This window comes from Thermoascus crustaceus, assembly GCF_041956765.1.
Source record: "Thermoascus crustaceus strain CBS 181.67 unplaced genomic scaffold VTN00scaffold_6, whole genome shotgun sequence".
Lineage (NCBI taxonomy): Eukaryota > Fungi > Ascomycota > Eurotiomycetes > Eurotiales > Thermoascaceae > Thermoascus > Thermoascus crustaceus.
Genome location: NW_027192532.1, coordinates 640327 through 658714, shown reverse-complemented (window position 1 = coordinate 658714; position 18388 = coordinate 640327). Strand labels below are relative to the sequence as shown.

Here is an 18388-nt window from a genome sequence, read left to right as displayed (position 1 = left end):
GCCGATAACTGGGCACAACTACGTACGTATTTTTTTGTCCTTATTCTAATGTAGAATCTGCTCCAGCGTACTATGCAACTTTATGGGACTTGTCTCTAGGAGTCCTGCCGGGATTGGCCCCTTGCGACTAATTCGACATCGTGCCGTAAATAGGAATCCAATCGTAAAACCCCAAAAGGTTAACATCAGAATGTGGAATCTAAAAATGCTTTGATAGTTCATATCAGACTCGATCACGGTCTTGAATTGTAGGATTATTTGCCCTCTCTGTGCTTCGCCACACTTGGGGCGGTGGTGAGTCCCATGAAGCAGAGCTTTGGCAAATAAATATACATCGAGGACAAGTCACGGAACATATCGTATTATTCAATAATATTCTTCCTTCTTTTCCCTATCGATAGCAGGGATCGAGACTCAAAATTCTTTACCAGATAGATTGTAGTGAAAATTAGAATATACACAGATAATCATCTAAATTCGTCATGCATCTGGAGAAGACAAGGGAACCCCTTTATCAACCTGTCCCATTCTCCCTCGATCCATACAGCGTGTGAGCTCAATTCTCCAGAACAGGCGACAGACCGTGGTATCATGAACATTAGCAAGTGTAGAAATGAAAATGCCAAAAAGAGAAAAAAAAAGAAATAAAGAAACTCGTTTGGCGTTTGGCATAGCCTTGACAGCATATTATTCGAAAATATATCAAAGCGGTCAGAAACCAGGAAAAACTGAGGCAAGTATCACAAACCAAGTCGGCCTTCCCACCCGACCCCTTCCTTTCGACACCACTCACTCAGGATGGACCAGCCGAAACGAACAGCCTCTAGAGGTGTGGTAGTTCTCCCAAGTGGCAAGAAAAAATCTCCGGAATAGTGACCGATTCTCAATCGTTGCTTCCCCAATTCTGAAAAGTTTTTGGAGCGTTTTGACCAGGTTATAGGAAACTCTTGCATAAGGACCTCGTCGGAGAGTCCACGACTCCCTTCAAGCCACAGACGATGAGCTTCTTTGTAATATTCCGGCAGCCGTGTCTTCAATTCCAGGAATTCCATTTTATATTTCTTGCTTTCATCCGCCGTAACGGTGTTCCCGTCACTACCTGGGGTAGGGACCGGGCTATGCTCTCCCGGAAGTGAGCTGACCGCTAGACGCTCGAGGTCGAGAGCATGTATAGCATCATGAGATACAGCACCGAGAAGGAGACAAAGACCATGAAGATGCGGATATGGGGCTGTATTCTGCTTCACGACGCGCCAATACGCTAGGATGGACCGCCACGCCGTCGAATCTCCAACTTGACGGGCCAAAGCCCTGGATCGGTCATCTGCAATAAACGCAAGGATAAAGCAAAGAATTGCTTCGACAGCAGTTGCGGCTGCCAGCTTCTCGTCAGCCCCAGTGATACTCTCGCCGGTCCCTTTTGCCGTGGTATGTCTACTCGCCGCATGTTTCAGCTCGCGACCAAGACTCGCATACTTGTGGAATTCGTCTCGCCATGCTCGACGTTCGCTCTCTCGAGATCGGTTTGTTTGACCTTCTGACGATGGTGGCGGCGATAGCTTAGTGGCCTTTTCCGTAGTTCCGGGTGTACTTTTGTTCGTAAGTCCGGACGGTGTCTTCGCGTCTCGGTCGCGGGAATCTGTTTGACGTAAAGCAGTTCCCTTGGAATCCCTCTTGGGTGTAGAGAAATCCGCTTTGGCTGTGCTTTGTTGCTGCTGAATAGAGGGTGATTTGAAGGTTGGAGGAACTGGCGTCGGAGCCTTCTCAGACGGATTTGTGTTCGTAGATACTCTTGGACGCTTGCTAGACGTCTCATGCTTTTCGTCACCCTCGGTGGCTCTTGCCCGTTTCTCACCTTGAGATACAGCCAAGGTGAGACCATCAGATTGGTATTGCTTTCTAGGAGATGCAATCTCATTGTCTTTGGCTGATTTTGAAAGCGCACTCCCCGCAACGAACTTGCGTTTGCCGGAGAACTTGAGGAGCGCTTCTACGCGCTTCCTATTCGACCTACCATACTTCAACCTGACGATAAGTCGTTGTTTCGGAGTTGTAATGCCAAGGCCCGTCTTCGCATCGATCGGCGATTGGTGTATTTTGGTGGTGATACTGGCTGGAACCGACTGTGGCCGGTTCTCAGTAGCTTGTGACGATTTGTCAGTTCTCGAAAGTTCCCGGGAGTCTGGACGTATACTGGACTTCAAGCCCGTGGACGGATCATGGTTCACTGAATGCCTTGCCTTGACACTGCTATGTTGATGACTCGAACCGCAAGTAGACTCGGAATGTGGCCTGTTGACACTGTTGACATCGGATAGCTTGGCCTTTGACGGTTCGTCTCTCGACGTACTGGATGTGGCTGAAATATTCCTTTTGTGTAAGATATCTCGGACTGGTGAGTCCTCATGCAGCCTGGCTAGCTCTTCTTCGATGTCAGGTGGAAGCGTGGGCGACAAGAGGCGGGGAAGTCTGGGACTGATTGAGGTCGGTGGAAGCGTCGGTGAGAGGAGGGCCGGGAGGCCGTTAGAGGTGCTGTTTGAGCGAGGCTCGTCCTTAGCGATGGATTTCGAGGGTGAAAGCCGTGGCTTCTTTGGAGAAGGAGACTCGATATTTTTCGTCTCCTGAAACTTTGGAGGCTTGTCTCCGGAGCCAACAGAGCGCTTTCGTCCGGTAGTATCGTTTGCAATCCGAGAGTGAGACTTGAGATGTAGTGTGTCACTTGGCTGTTTGGTGGTTGTGCTGTCGGTGCCTCCGGACTTCGGCATAGACTGTTTATCCTTGAGGCTCTCTGCGCCCGAGACCCTGCCGTTCTCTGCCTCCTGTCCGAGGGAAGTTGGGGCAGCGCTTTTTGCCTTGCTTTTGTAGTCGCTCAAGCTAATCTTCTTCTTAGTTGAGCTGCTCAGTGGTGTGCTCGCTGCACTAGTTACGCTCGGGGGCTTCGACTCGTCCTCCGTCATGATACTTCCACTCTTGTTTGACCAGTCTCCCACGGCGACAAGCAAGGTGTCTCCCTCGTGGTGTGTCATGAATGTCATGTACTGAAGCTGTTGCTCCTCAGGGGCAAATGGACCGTCCTTCCCCACTGCCCAATTGTTGACGAACCGGTTGCCCAGGTGGAATGGTACGTTTGTTGGAACAGTGAGGAGATAGGGGGAGAAAGGAAGAACTTCGTCTTTCAGACGTTTCAGTCGCTTGTCGATCGAGTCTAGTTCTTCAACGTACAGCCGCTTTCTGACGGATCTGGTCTTCTCTGTTTTCTCGTCGGGAAAGGAAGGTGGCCCGTTGGCCGACATTGCAGCGTCGCCAGTTCGACCAAGGAGGCGGATTTATTGTGGCGTAGGTCAGTTGGGAGCTTGAAGGAGCAGTCGGAAGAAAGAGCGCAGTATCGCCGGTTGCTGTAAGCCTTCGTCTACTATCCTCGCTGGTGGTGATGCGACTGGGGGACACAACACGACTGATTGGGTCTGGGGACAAACATCCAGACAAGAGTTCCTAAAAAGACAATAGATGAAGAGAAAGGACAATCGCAGATTGTAATCAATTGTCGAATTAGATTGTACCCAAAGTGGATTCCGTGGAACTAGGTAGGTTGCGCCGCGGCATCCATTCACTGCGAGCGTATTCCCACCTAGAGCGCCGGCAGCACCTGGACAGGTTTTACAGCAATCCAACTGCAGCGGCGCGTCTGATGCACAACACGATATATGTCTTCGCGGAAACTATGGTCACGACTCCAGGTCCCCTCCCCGCCCCGAAAAGAGGCTCTCCGACTGGATACTATGACGTGGAACGGCGCGTCCGCCGCGGGAGGGGCCAGCTACAGTCGGCTGGTGGAGGCCTGGCGCAGCCGGTGTTTTCCTTCCCAACGTCCAAGGCAGGATGCCATGAATAGGTCTTCCAGATCGCGGACGGTATGAGGGTTGCGGCTGAATCTGGAGCGGAGAAGGTTGGCTGGCGAAGAGGCAGAGGCGGGGAGCTTGTCGGCGCAGAGGATGGATCCAGTCAAGGATATGCGGAGCAGGAGCGGTGGCACTGAGGATTTGCAGCAAGTCAAGTCCGATTGATCTGTTCCGATATATGGGGATGGGACGGACGCTGCAGTATCACTGCCGGGCGGGTGGAGCACGACAGTCGGGTCGCGGCGGCGATAACCTTGCCAGGTTAGTATGGCGGGCCTAGCCCCGGCGATAGACTACTCCTGATATACATGCACCACTTATCAGGAATACCTCCAGATTCTACTCTACGTCCGCTCTTCAAACTACTGCGACAGATAGGCTTTGGCGTATAATGACATTTTCGCGACGCCAGAAGCTCTTGTTGCTATTTTTTTTTAGCAGTCGTACCGGGTCGACAGGAACTACTCTAAGACCGGTCATCCTCCGCAAATTTGTTGTTCCAGAAAGCCCTGAAATGGTGCTGTTGACCAATCTCTGAGATCTCGTCCACCTCCTTAGGCGTTAACTTGAATGTCAGAACGCGCAGGTAGTCATTGAGCCGGGACTCCTTGCTGCTGGTTGTAATGACCACAGCCCCCCGATCGATGGCCCATCGTAGCGCTATCTCCCCCTCGCTGATAGCGTACTTCTTGGCCAGCGTCGACAAGAGAGGATCCAGAGGTCCGCCCTTAGCTCGAGCTACGGGAGTTAGAGGCCCATAGCTGGCTGTCGCGATTCCCTTTTCGTTGTGGTAAGGGACAAGATAACCGTGTTGAAGGTATGGATGAAATTCGATTTGATTGATAGATGGCGGGATCTTGGCAGTTTTTAAGGTCGCCTCAAGGTGTTTCTGAAGGTAGTTGGATACTCCAATTGACCTGGCCTTTCCGGACTCCTTTACCTTCTCCATAGCGGCCCAGGCGTCTTGGAGATCCTTATCCGATTTTGCAAAGAATGGTGCATGAATCAAATATCTGGCAACAGTCAGTTGATGAGCATGACTGCTGGTTTGCAGGCTTTGAAAAGGCCTAAAACTAAAAAGGGGACAACGAATAGAACGCACAAGTCAACATAGCTGAGTTGAAGCTTCTTCAGACTCATGTCAATAGCATCCGGGATATTTGCAATGTTTGTGATGACCTTGGTTGTCACAAAGAGCTTCTCCCTTTCGACACCGCTCTCCTTGATGGCGAGTCCCAGCTCAGCCTCGGTGTTGTAGACCTCAGCCCCATCCAGATGGTGGTACCCCAGCTTGATGGCCGTCTTTATCGACTCGACGAGGTCACGATTGATGCTGGTGTCGCCTGCTTTCTTGTACCACGCAGTACCAGTGCCGTATCCCAGCTGTCATAAATAAGTAACACGGATATATAGAGGAATATGTCGGACTCACCACTGGGACTGAAACGTCGTCATTGAGCTTACGGCTAGGGATCGCACCAGTGACGTTGGCCATCTTGGGTGGATATAGACGGCGCGGGGGAAGTGAGAGGTACGAAGCTGATAGCGACAAGAAGGCGAGAGGGCTGTTTAAACAGACGGCTCTTTCAAGTGTGTGCAACCGGGTGAACACGGCGCTGACAGGAAACACCAACAGGTACTTATATATCCGGTACTACACTAGTCCCTAGGTATAGCGCCATGCCTGACAGTCACCTAGGTAGCCGATACCCCACTTAAGGGCGACTGCGTCCGTATCGACTGAAGATGCGCATCATCATCCATGATGGCGATTAGTAACGCCGGGGATGGGGGCGACGACTCCCCGGCTGCTTAGTAGGGCGGATGCCCTGCCCAGAAGAGCCGAGAGCCGATGATGTCACCCTTCGCGCCTCTTGGCAATATCGTAGTGAGGAGAACTTGAAGGATACAAAAGGACGTCGCAGCACACGAATCTGCGATCACGCATATGTCCCTGATCTCCCCGCTCTTTGCCCTTGTGTTTCCTTCCCTGCGTCAGAGCGTACCCTCTTCGATGTTTCTGTCTCTTTCCCCCGTATATGTTTCGCTGCAACCTGCCTCGCCAACCACGAACTCTGCAAGCACGTCTTGGCCAGATGGTCTCGCATTTCGCCAATGTAGTGGCTAATCAGGCGGCCGCGCTTTCTCTGGCTGACTTGCCCAAGTCCAACGTCTTCACGTCCAAACTCCCCCCAGATCCCGCCTTTGAGACGCCCGAGGCTTCTCACAATGCGCCTAGAGAAGCCTTGGGTCCGCGCCTTGTAAGAGGTGCTATGTATACATTCGTTCGCCCAGAGCCTGCTGAGGAGCCGGAACTGTTAGGGGTTAGCCCCAAGGCAATGGGGGACATTGGCCTGAGAAAAGACGAGGAGCAAACGCCTGAATTCAAGGCCTTGGTCGCTGGAAATAAGATTTTTTGGGATGAACAGTGTGGTGGAGTGTATCCGTGGGCTCAATGCTATGGAGGTGAGATCGGTGATGGACATTGCACAATCAAATAACTTACTGATATATCCAAGGCTGGCAATTGTATGCTACCAATACCTGCTGAGTTATCTACGGTGTTGACAAGGCTGTAGTGGTTCCTGGGCAGGCCAACTTGGAGACGGGGTAATATCTGCATGCGAATGACTGCTATCAGATCGGTATTGACTCTTGGACAGCGTGCGATCAGCCTGTTTGAGACTACCAATCCGAAGACGGGGATCCGCTATGAACTCCAGCTGAAAGGTGCTGGGAAGACGCCTTACTCGCGGTTCGCGGATGGAAAGGCTGTTCTTCGGTCAAGCATCCGTGAATATATCGTGTCGGAAGGTATGCGCTCGGAGTGATTCTAGTTTCTAGCACTGACATTTTTGCAACCAGCTCTCAATGCAATTGGGGTACCTACAACCCGGGCTCTTTCCCTCACGTTGCTTCCAAAATCTAAGGTACTGCGGGAGCGACTTGAGCCAGGTGCAATAGTGGCACGTTTTGCACAAACCTGGCTGAGAATCGGATCCTTCGATATTCTGCGTGCGCGCGGCGACCGTGACCTGATAAGAAAGCTGGCCACTTTCGTCGCTGAAGACGTATTTCCAGGATGGGAGTCTCTTCCCGCAGCCGTATCTTTGGATCAGGAGGGTACTTCTCCGACTCGCGTGGATAACCCTCCTAGAGGTGTTCCCCATGATGAGATCCAAGGAGCCGAGGGAGCTGAAGAGAACCGCTTCTCGAGACTGTACCGAGAGATTGCCCGAAGGAACGCAAAGACCGTAGCTGCCTGGCAAGCTTATGGCTTCATGAACGGGGTGCTGAACACTGATAACACGTCAATTTACGGCTTGTCCCTCGACTATGGCCCGTTTGCCTTTATGGATAACTTCGACCCTCAGTATACTCCAAATCACGATGATCACCTCCTTAGATATTCGTACAAAAACCAGCCCACTATCATCTGGTGGAACTTAGTGAGGCTTGGCGAGTCTTTAGGTGAACTTATAGGCGCTGGAGACAAAGTTGACGATGAGACTTTCGTCACAAAAGGCGTGTCGGAAGAATTTGCTCCTATTCTCGTTAAGCGGGCCGAGACAATTATTGAGAGGACGCGCCAAGAGTACAGGACTGTATTCCTGAACGAGTACAAGCGACTGATGTGTAATCGTTTGGGTCTAAAGACGCAGAAAGAGTCCGACTTCCAAGATTTGTTTTCAGAGCTACTTGACACCTTGGAGGCATTGGAGCTCGATTTCAATCATTTTTTTAGGCGACTCTCCGAAGTGTCCCTGGCTGACGTTGAGACTGAAGAGCAAAGAAAAAATATGGGACGCATCTTTTTCCACAGCGAAGGTGTTGGTGGAATTGGAAACACCGAGGCATCAGCTAAGGAACGTATCGCGAAATGGCTTGGCAGTTGGAGAAAACGGGTTCTTGAAGACTGGGGTCCTGGCAAGGATGAGGAAAGACAAAAGGGGATGAAGGCAGTCAACCCGAAGGTGAGCCAGATCTTCTCTTAGAAGTCACTTATCAGCCGAAAAGGCGCCTGCTGTAGACGCACCCTTTCTTAAACTAGTGTTGACGCATCACAGTTCCTTCCACGGTCGTGGATCCTTGATGAAGTTATCGAGCGTGTTCAGCGTCAAGGAGACAGAGATATCCTCGGACGTGTTATGCACATGGCTCTTAATCCGTTCAACGACAGTTGGGGTCTGAATCGGGAAGAGGAGGAACGGTTTTGTGGAGATGTTCCTCGTTTTAAGAGGGCGATGATGTGCAGTTGCAGCTCATGAGTAGCACCTGGAATACTAACGTCTTCTCTCGCAGGTGCTCAGTGTATATATATATCCAATCAGATATATAGTACATCTTGGGAATATGCGTCTCAAGATCTCATTTATTCAAAATTTGCAGGTGCACTATGAATATAGAGTATATTAGATACATCGGTCTCATATTGGCTCTTGAATTCAACCTACACGTATTCTGCAGGTTACTCCATAGGCAGAATAAAAGGATTTGAAAAGACAACTAATCCAGACAATCAAACCAAAATCTATTAAAAGTTAGATGAGAGACGTAGAGAAACGTTGCAAATCTGAGAGAGAAGAATAAAATAAATTGAGTGTGAGATGGTACGATCAAGTTGCCATGTCAACATTCCTTATCGTGCTGATAGTACATTGATCTTGCAATTTCTAGTCTTTCGCTCTCTCCCGAACTGGGTGCAAGACATTTCGAAGCTAGCTGTATACCTCCCAGACAGATGAGTGCAGCCTTAGCGAAGAGTCAAATATGATGAGAGAAGGTTAAACCCCCATCTATTTCACTTGTAGATGGTGTAAGAATCCCAGAATCCCAGATGGAAATACTAAGAACATGGAGGACAGAACCCAACCATCATGCGAGACCAGTACAGTAACATCATGCCTCTTTGACATGCACCATCGTGCTTTTCATTCTTTTATGCTCGGGAGCCACGAGCCTACCATCTATACAAGGTAGAAGGTAGGATGTACCTACCACGCAGAAAGCTAAAAAAAGTTAGAACTAACTGCCGCCGCCTTCTTTTGGTATTCGAAATTCTCTTTTTCTCCTTTTTTTTTCATATCTGCTCGAGCAGTAGACAGATCGAGCAAGGATTATGATAATCATAGTAATAATCATAGTACAACCATATGTTAGAAAAGACAAAAAGGGAAAGCCAGGAAAGAAAGGGGACAGTGATATGATCCACTATCTGTCCATCCCCAACCCCTGACCGCCTAATTCACTTGATCCATCCTCTGCGATGTCGAATCAAGGGCTGTTTTGGCGTGGTAGTATGATGCACTGCGCAGGAGAGAAGTTGGTATCATAGTGTCGGCGCTCTCCTCTCCCCGTCCATTGCTTGGTAGGTTCGTAAACCAGTCCGTGATTTCGTCGTAAAACAGGCAAATGAAAAGAAAGATTCATCTCCAAGTCGTGACTAAGAGCCATTGAATCGGAAATCTTTCTCCTCGTGCTTCTCTCCACGATCGTGCAATGCGGTTAAGACTAGCATCCAGAGCGATGACTATCAGCCTAATTGGGGCAAGCAGCTTGGACATGGCCTGGCTGCTTGCATTTGTAGCAGACACGCTCACCGTTCGCTTCGGTAGGGCAGTCGCGCGAGACGTGACCGACTTCACCGCCTAATAAAACCAACGTGGTATTAGCTCCGAGAAGCTTAGCAAAAGAAAAGAGAAGACCGGGCTTACAGTTGTAGCATTTCTGGCCCTGCGTGCAATCCCGAGCCATGTGGCCATAGCCACCACAGGAGTAGCAGGTCTGCTGGCGTCCTCCGAAACCAGCACCGTAGCTACCGCCGTAGCCATTTCCAAAACCTCCGCCCTGTGAGCAGTTGCGAGCAATATGGCCAACTTGACCGCACTTGTAGCATTCCTGGCCACCGCTTCCGCCGTAGTTGTCGCCGGAGCCTGCTTGAGGACATTCACGGGAGATGTGGCCTGACTGGCCGCAGCGGTAGCAAGATTTTTCTTTTGGAGCTACAGTGCATTCCCGGCCTAAGAGAGGTCACAGTCAGCTCTATCGAAATGCAACTCAGAAGCATTGAATTGACTTACTAACGTGTCCCTGTCCTATAAAAATGTGAAAAAGATATTAGGGTCTGTCCGCGCTTAGTTCAAGGATGTGATGCTGACACATACCACCGCAGTTGTAGCTAAATAACTTGGATTAACGATAAATTCCGGGAGAAGTAAACATATTGGATTTGTTATACAGATGAAATGTAGAGACATACCAAGTAGGGGTACCCTTCTTAGGGCAGTCGCGAGCCTTAAATTGAAAGACGAGTGAGTGTCTTGTTCTCAAGATGTGCAGCAGGGGGAGAAATTTACCTGGTGCGAGGCATCGCCGCCTACAGAAAAAGGACGTCAGTATGGAAATTTATGCTTGTCTAGGTCCACAGGAAGGGTGCCAACAGTTCAAGACGTTTCAGAAACCAAATTGACAGCAATGGATACTCGTTAAAAGTTCTCAGGATAGTACTAAGGAGAGGAACAGGAAGCAGAGCTTTCTTCGCTAAGAGGGGCACGAAGACGTGGAAATATTTGAGACAAAGCAGAATCGAGGCCAAATGCAGCACAAGCAGAGAACTCACAGTTGAAGCATCCCCGGCCGCCGGTTTGGAAATCCATCTTGAATTGCGTAGGTACTGTTGAGCTTAAGTTTCGATGTAAGTTGGTTGAGATGGGAGATGATCTGGTTGGGAGACGTGAAGATCAGAAATCGATGAGCAAAAAGAAAATTGCAGACCAGTGCGGGGAAAGCTTCTGCGGTTCTTGATTATGGCCTTACCGCAGGGGACGAGAGACAGACTGGTGTGCGGAGACTCGAGCCAACAATGGGGAGGTTGAGGAAAGATAATGTGAAGTAGAGGGAGTACAAAAGTCAGAGCGAGACCTCAGGAATAACCTTGAATTGCTGTGTTTGGTGGCGGGGAAACCAGCGTTGTGGCCTTCACTTTCACAGCGCTCGCTTCTGGCGTTGGCGGCCAGAGAGGGCGGTGCCGGCCTGCAGTAAAAAAGAGCCCAGGTGAGCTGCAGACCCTACGGCCTGGCAGAGGCAGAAAAGCGACGAGACAAGACCAGGAAAGGAGAGGAAAAGGAGGCAGTATCCAAATCTCCAGTTTACCTTGCAACCGCAAAGAACGCCTTTGACGCCTCATGTCGATAATCACTAGCCGTTTGACCTCATTGTGGCTGTCTCCACTGCTGGTTCCAGGGCATCTTCGCAGTGGTATACGTGTGTTGTCGACCCATATCCAGGAGAAATGTAGCAGTCACGGCATCGGTTCTGACATGTCTAATCATCCCCAACGCGTCCACACTTCTGCTTTAGGTATATGATGGTCCCTGCGACGGAGTGGCCAGCCACATCTCAGGCCAGACGCCTGGCAGCTCCCCAGCTGTGTGATGTTCGCAATGGGGTTCATTCTTGTTTATTCCGAGAGAAAAAGAGGAGGAACACAGTGTGCTTGAGCCTCTATTCAACCCGAATTCAGAGTATGTCAACAGCCCAACACGGAACACAGATAGGACGATGCGAACAATATAGCGCGGATTGGAAAAGAGAAGCAAAAGGACAAGAAGACCAGCACAGGTATCAACCTTCTCCTTCAGGGCCATGGTATCATTGTTCCTTTAAGTATCGAGGGGCTGATGTGGTTGGGGCCCGAAAGTTCCCTTTCCCAAAGGTACTTCCTCCCGGCCCACAAGGTAGGAGGACCTCCGTCGACTTCTCGCCGGGGCAGAGCATTGTTATCGTGCTAGTCTTGTGGCACATGGAAAGGAAGGTTGTTCTAGCAAGCACCAGATAGACATCCTGGATGTCCTTAAAGCTCTTTCTTTAAGGATCTATGTACCTGCGGAGAGACGGAGGTTGGATTGGTGTGGTTTGCTGCACCCAAACCAATTCAAGAGGGACCAGGGTTTACCAGCGTTGCAACATGCCCTCATCACACCACTGCATACGCACCAAGGGTGGGACAAGAATGTATGCCCCTTAGTCAGGACTCGTGCAACATCTGGCCAACTCGACTAGAGCAGCAATTTTTACGTATACTCATTGACTCTTCTTGAAGAAACCACGGTGGATACATCTGTCTCGAGTAGAAATAACCTATGAAAATTTTCAGAATTAGAATTCTACTAGGTATATATAAAAAGATGATGCGCGACGGCTCACGAGTTTACCATTATGTGAAGTCATAACATTCGAGAAGTTGTGTTCCTATCCCTCTCTCTCGGAGTACCACCACTTGTTCTTCGTCGAAGCCGACCCAACCTCTCATCCGCACCAGTTCACTTGACATGTCCTCGAGTGCCCGCCCAAGCCCGCTGGTCCCCCTGTCTATTGGTTCCGAGACCGACTTCCTGCGTAGCTTGTTTTCAGGGCTGATCTGGACACTATTTTCACCCTGCAGTGCCCTTCGTGATGATGATGGAGAGGACACTACAGTTTCAAGCTCCCAGATCCGGATCTCATTTCCACGAGAACTTACGGAGACCGCCTTTCCGCGATCGCTTACCTGCACACCTGAGACAGATGATGTATGACCCCAAAGCCGCCGGCCTCCTCTGATGAGTAGCGTATCTGAGGTGGAGACAACAAGGTACATAGTTAAAGTATTGTCCGCATGGGATGTCAAGAGGTAAGGGTGAGAATAAGACAACGAGGTGGGAGGTTCACTGTGCAGTATTGACGGTTCCGAAGGTACTGTCCGGACCCGTTGGTCTGCAGAGCTGCCAATAGTGTTTCGATGACGTCTCGCCCTCCTTGACTGCATCGGAAGCTGCATTTCGCTCTTGCCGTATTGTGAGTCCACGGTGGTTGTAAGCCGCGATCCGAGATGCTCCCCATCTCTGCTGAGACGCAGCTCCTGGATCCCAAGACACCAGCCGCAGCCGATGTGGCAAAAGCTATAGGCGATCGAGGCTATTATTTCGGAAGCTGTGTTCCGAATAGACAGCGACATTGGTGCTAGTATATTGTCGGCCTTGAGAGATGTTATCAGACGGGGTGAATCTCGCATCGCAACTGTCTCGACGTCTGCTGTCGTCGGGTGAATTTCGTACAATGATAGGACCTTATGTTGCGATATCATCAACAAATATGGCGATGACGACGCTATTGCAGTGATGGCCCCGTTGGAAGATGTGGCATGGGAGAAGCGTAGAACAACTCGCGACACCTCAACATCCAGATCATAGACTCTAATATACCCATCTTCAAAGCCCACGGTAATCTCAATATACCGTTGAGAGTATCCCTGCCCTGCAGTGAGGGCTGTCGGAACAGCAGAAGAGATCTTCCTTTGAGGGTCATGGAACGAGGCGCTGGCCAAGCACGATTTCGGATGTTTGGTAGACCATGCCCGCAGGCCGCAGTCGGCATCTGCAGTGAATACGATGCCTGCATAGAGTTTCACCAACATCGGCGGAAGTGGCGGCTGGGCAACTTCAACCTCACTGACACGGCAGATCCCTTTGGACCAGTTGTGCCGGAGACGATACTGTTTCTTCCAGTCTGTGACCTTACCTTCTTCCGCAAGATGGCTGTGGCCAAGCCATTTCGACACCTTCGGAGAATAGTCGATAGACTGTTGAGGGAGCGAGGGCCATTTAAAATGAGCTAATCGACATGCACGAGGCCACACCCATCGCGAATAGTATTTTCTTTTCCATAGTTCCGAATCTCCAGCCAGAGCATGGAATCGGCGGGATAATCTAGCAATAAAGTCAGCAAGCCCCCAGCAGAATGTCGGTGAAAAGATACATACCTTTGGCAGACAGCCAGCGAAGGAATAGGGAGGAAGGAAAGGATATGGAGTAGGATTTCATCGCTCAAGGATGAGAGGCGATCTGTTGAATCCGCTTTGCCTGCGCGGAGACGTTTAGAGGGAGGCAACTCCGTAAGCTCTTCGCCCGATCGTTTTGACATGTTGCAAGCCCACGAAAGGTGGCTCCCGGAGAGAGCTTCGGGTTCTAGCAACGCAACTATCAGACCGGGTCTCGGGCAAGTCTCTAGTTGGCGAGTGTGGATGGTGTTGTGCCTGTCATCTAGGTACATATATGTGGGTACGTCAGGAACGCAAGCAGATCGCTTATCTAAGGGCCGGCGTGCGATAAGATCTCGTGCGCTCGTGAACCAAGGTTAGGCTAAGGCAACTTCCCGCGTCGAGGCGCGTCGCGTGTCCGTCCTCTAAAGGATCCTTGAAGACTGACTGCATCTTGTTCAGCACCGTTTGCCTGTCCATTTCTTTTTGTTCTTTCTCCTCTCCTTTCTACTGAGGAACCTGTATCATAAATGGATGTCTTTATACAGCTCAAAACGTCTCTCGCTGAAACTCTCGACCAGTCCTTCAATCGCGCCTACAGGGATTTGAGTGCCGAACTTGCTGCTCGAGATGCGAGGATCGAGGAAACTGAGCAGAAAGCCAAGCTCGCGAATCAAGCACAAGAAACAGCCCTTTCTCGAATTGAAGATCTTGAATGCCAGATTTCATTTCTTCGAGAGGAACTGAGCCGCCAGAAAATTGAATTTGATGACCATGATGCCTACCCTACCAAGTTCTGCGAATTGCAAGAAGCGTATGATCCGGAACGAGTATTTCATGCTGTAAATCACGTCGGCTTAGATGCCCCGCAGAATATCTTGTTTCAAGCACACAAGGACCTCGAGGGCAAGTATAGATCCCTATACGAGGAATTCCAGACACTTGTCAAAAATTTTGGGACACTCAGAACGCAAGTTAAAAAAGCCAAAGGAAAGGTGACCCTCTGGCAAGAATATTTTACCCGCGATCAATTCACTGTTCCTGTCAATGGAGCTACAGTAACATTCAAGAGAGTCAAAGGATTTGCTGCACAAGAACAGAGAAACCAGAAATCTTCTCAGAGCTTGGAGCTGGCAGCATCCCATTTCACCACGTCATTTTCAGACACCTCTGAATCAGGCAGCGACTTTCCCGTCCAAAAACCAGGATCACCTCCACAGAATATGCTTCGTTCGTCACCTCAGCCAAAGCCCGAAGCCACTGATGACGCGGATCGTGTTGATCTATCAGCTATACCACCTGCGGACCCAGCTTCAACACAATCTGAAGACTCGGATGAAACTTCTTATGTTCTTTCGTCTCACTGTGAATTTTTTCATCATGCAACTATAGTAGCCGCTAAATCGTCAAAGAGAAAGCGGCAACCGGCCCAGGGATGCCCTTTACCGACTTCATCCTGCCATACACTGGACAATGGGAGCTCTCCTAGACCTATTAGCATAAAAAGCGAGCACACATCTTCCAGTCCGTTGCGACATCGCGATCTAAACCCGCCTGGAACACAAGATTTAGATGAAGTTGGCAGCACTGTTAAAACTCCGAGAAAACAGGCGCTTCGGGATGTCAAACTCCCGGTATTCGAGGATTCAAACTTCGTTTCCAACTTTGATGACTGCTATCCGCAGGTGCAGTCTGAGCAGGATAAATCAAAACGCCCTACCGCACTGAGACCAGTGGACAGTAACAGAAAGGCCAATCTTCGTGCTAACGGAGATCCCCGTGCAAAGCGGAGAAAAGTCTCCGGAAGAGGAGAGCAGGCGATACCAGCCGTGGCAGAAGATGGAGATGAAAGTTACCCCGGTTCCAAAAATGGTAAACGCTCAAACGAGCCTAGAAGTCCATGTGAGGTTGAGAGAAGTCCTTCAATTGGGACCGTTTTATCAACCCATCGACGACTGGGAGACCTTCTGGAGGTGCCATCACCTTCCAAATCGGCGTTGTCTCCTCAGAAGACACCGAAAACTCCCGGAGTTTCACTCAAAAAATGGCTCGGAAGCTCGGCGAGTACACGACATATAAGTCCTTCACTAAAACGCAATTCTGAATCTCCCAACGGTATCGCAAGACACGTTACTTCTACGCGCCGGGATCAAGAGCACCGAGTTCTTAAGCATTTGGACACTCCCAACGAGCCTCAGGGAGATAGTTTCAATGACAGATGTACGGAAATACGTCCTGAAGGTGAACCTTATCGGGCTTGGCCAGTTCATCGGCTTGACCTTAGTTGCTTCAAGATCAACCCGGAAAGGAACCAGGGAATGGATTTTGCCTTTGATGAAGTCGTCCGCAAGAAAGACGAGCGGAAATGCCTGTCAGTGTGTACACGCCCGGACTGTTGCGGGGATAGGTTCCGCGCCATGGTGCGAGCTGGAGGTCTTGCGTCCGCTTCATCTGATTCCGACAGCGTGGATCTCCAGATACTTGAAGACTACTTGGGCGATCAGAAGGATATGTTGAACACGATGAGTGACAAAGAACGGCAAGACCTTCTAATCGATGCGAAGGCAAGGTTGCTTGCCAATCAGTATGGAAAACACAGATATACGCATGAGCGTGCACGCTCGCCTCCTGGATTCTGGCGCGCAGACATGCCTGATACACAAGAATTGGAACAAGACCGGGAGGCGGCCAGGAAGCTAGAGAGGGAGAAAGTAATGGAACGATACAGAGAGGCCATGCGTCCCGGGGGGCTTTGGAAATTTGCGGACGAGTGATAGACTCCACATCGGTTGACTTTGTCAGATACAAGTCGCTTAGTATTAAATATGCATCTCGAAACATCCCTGCTAGAGGTTGCTCTGTTTGTGTCTTTCTGCGTAGCATGTTGGCTTAGCTCAAAATTCCTTTAATGGATCCTGGTACATCCTTGTCGAGGGGGAGGTCGGTACATAGAATAGATAACATACATCCCCGGAGTAGACGCAGTGATCGGCAGGATCGGCCCACGGTTCCCACCCGCGCGCGTCGGAGGTCCGTGCTTGTATTATTACAGACCTCGGCATACCATGCATGCAGCACACGTGCCCTGCTGCTGCTCATCATTCCCGCATCTCCCCTGGCTGGTCCATATATCAAACCCTCACGATCTTACGTTCGTGGAGAGGCTCGAGCTGCATGTTTTTTTTCTTGTAACATTTGGTGCATTCTTGTCACAGAGCACTAATTGAAATGGAGTTGCTTCGGCATGCCCAGGACCAGATCCCACCCGTGCTGTCGCAACCTTCAAAGTGGTTGCCGCTCTATGAGGATTTTGTCACAAGAAACGCCAGCTCAGTGGGACAGATAGAATCTGCTCTTAGGTCTTTGACATATATTATCCCTGGTTAGATGGTTCCTATCCATGAAACATCGCGGCGGGACCGGAAGCTGATAGGCGCTACTGTTTAGGCCGGTATCGAGAATCCGAGATAGCTTCAGAATGCGGTATGTGCTTCCCCCTTCTCCAATTCTATGTAACTGCTCTGATATCCCATGAAGTACACTCCGGAGTACAACTCCTCTCCCTGTATCACGACTCCCTCGTTTCCCAGGTTATATCCCGACTTCCACCAACTATCCCTCGTCTCCCCCCGACTCCGCATGCTCGATATACGAAGTACTGGACATCAAGATCTCCTCTATATCGCAAAGTGGCACTCACTCTTCAGATGATTCAGTATACGGAGCTGCTCTGGGAAATGATCGCACGCCGTCGTGGGGAGAAGATCCGCTGGCGCGTTGTCGTCTTCATCGAAGCCGTCAAAGCTATCTGCCGTTTGCTTCTCCTTCGTCTGACAAATTCTAGACCTCTCGTCAGTCCTCCCTTGCCAGAGCGGGAGATAGACCCGAGGGCTGCGGAGGAGGAGCATGATACCGGCGATTGGAATGGGATGCAAACGCCGCCCAGTGAAGGGTCATCCGACTTGAGTTGGACGATGCCTCGAACGGGCCTATCGCTTCCCAGTCTGCCAGACGCGAAAGATGTGTCGAACTATCTTATTTCTAAGGTGCTTACGGCCGACGATATCAAGCCACCGAAGGCTCTTCTACATCGTGTTACTGGGCAGGGTCAATTTGCAGAAATTCTCTACATTCTTCGGCCGGTCATATATGCCCTGGCTTTGCAAAGATGGAGCGGGAATAAGCGCAGTTGGCGGCCCTGGCTGATCGGGTTTGGTATGGAGTATGGATGTCGGCAATTGGCTAAGAAGGACTTCAAAGAACGGGTCGCTGGAGGCCTGCGCGGGTTGACAGGGCTCGAAAGGCAGGAGCTCTCAAAAAGAGGCTGGGGGATGGGCTGGTGGCTGATGAGGGGTGCATTCTACGAGAGTATCACCAAGTGCGTTATAACCGTCCTTCCCTTTTGACGGTCATAAGACTGACAGCAACTAGGGCCTGGCTTAAGAGTATGACGGAGAAGATGAAGGGAAAGCCCCTGTTGGACCTTGTTGGCAGCGTCATCGAGGATTACGAGTATCTCTGGGACAACTATTATTTCCCAACCGCCACTCTCTAATATATTTCCTTTGTTCCTTTGTTGGTTTCAGAACACCCGCCGGGATGGGTTGAAATTGCGACCTTTCCATGGAGTAATGCGACGTTAGGACAGCAATATGTACGCTAAAGAAGTTAGATGGCAATATTCAACGGGTCG

At 50.3% G+C, this 18388-nt stretch overlaps 6 protein-coding genes across 6 annotated transcripts; 3 read left to right on the top strand and 3 right to left on the bottom strand.

The window, feature by feature from the left end:
• Nucleotides 1-740: 740 nt before the first annotated feature.
• VTN00DRAFT_8595 (uncharacterized protein) lies at nucleotides 741-3293 on the bottom strand (the record flags this gene model as incomplete). The annotated part of the gene is made up of 1 exon (XM_069435465.1): nucleotides 741-3293. One exon carries the CDS (start codon nucleotides 3291-3293, stop codon nucleotides 741-743), a length of 2553 nt encoding a protein of 850 aa, XP_069285409.1.
• Nucleotides 3294-4365: 1072 nt separating this feature from the next.
• Nucleotides 4366-5394, bottom strand: VTN00DRAFT_8594 (uncharacterized protein; the record flags this gene model as incomplete). The annotated part of the gene is made up of 3 exons (XM_069435464.1): nucleotides 4366-4912; nucleotides 5002-5282; nucleotides 5332-5394. The coding sequence occupies 3 exons, from the start codon at nucleotides 5392-5394 to the stop codon at nucleotides 4366-4368; spliced, it is 891 nt and encodes a 296-aa protein (XP_069285408.1).
• A 601-nt stretch (nucleotides 5395-5995) lies between these two features.
• VTN00DRAFT_8593 (uncharacterized protein) lies at nucleotides 5996-8167 on the top strand (the record flags this gene model as incomplete). The annotated part of the gene is made up of 6 exons (XM_069435463.1): nucleotides 5996-6365; nucleotides 6419-6428; nucleotides 6479-6509; nucleotides 6563-6713; nucleotides 6765-7873; nucleotides 7967-8167. The coding sequence occupies 6 exons, from the start codon at nucleotides 5996-5998 to the stop codon at nucleotides 8165-8167; spliced, it is 1872 nt and encodes a 623-aa protein (XP_069285407.1).
• Nucleotides 8168-9437: 1270 nt separating this feature from the next.
• On the bottom strand, nucleotides 9438-13859 carry VTN00DRAFT_8592 (uncharacterized protein; the record flags this gene model as incomplete). Its single annotated transcript, XM_069435462.1, has 13 exons — nucleotides 9438-9547; nucleotides 9614-9919; nucleotides 9980-9994; nucleotides 10064-10077; nucleotides 10159-10193; nucleotides 10256-10275; nucleotides 10519-10619; nucleotides 10716-10931; nucleotides 11052-11096; nucleotides 12017-12038; nucleotides 12113-12149; nucleotides 12217-13645; nucleotides 13699-13859. The coding sequence occupies 13 exons, from the start codon at nucleotides 13857-13859 to the stop codon at nucleotides 9438-9440; spliced, it is 2511 nt and encodes an 836-aa protein (XP_069285406.1).
• A 366-nt stretch (nucleotides 13860-14225) lies between these two features.
• Nucleotides 14226-16469, top strand: VTN00DRAFT_8591 (uncharacterized protein; the record flags this gene model as incomplete). Its single annotated transcript, XM_069435461.1, has 1 exon — nucleotides 14226-16469. The coding sequence occupies one exon, from the start codon at nucleotides 14226-14228 to the stop codon at nucleotides 16467-16469; it is 2244 nt and encodes a 747-aa protein (XP_069285405.1).
• Nucleotides 16470-16923: 454 nt separating this feature from the next.
• VTN00DRAFT_8590 (uncharacterized protein) lies at nucleotides 16924-18250 on the top strand (the record flags this gene model as incomplete). Its single annotated transcript, XM_069435460.1, has 4 exons — nucleotides 16924-17077; nucleotides 17143-17178; nucleotides 17233-18073; nucleotides 18127-18250. 4 exons carry the CDS (start codon nucleotides 16924-16926, stop codon nucleotides 18248-18250), a joined length of 1155 nt encoding a protein of 384 aa, XP_069285404.1.
• Nucleotides 18251-18388: the final 138 nt, after the last annotated feature.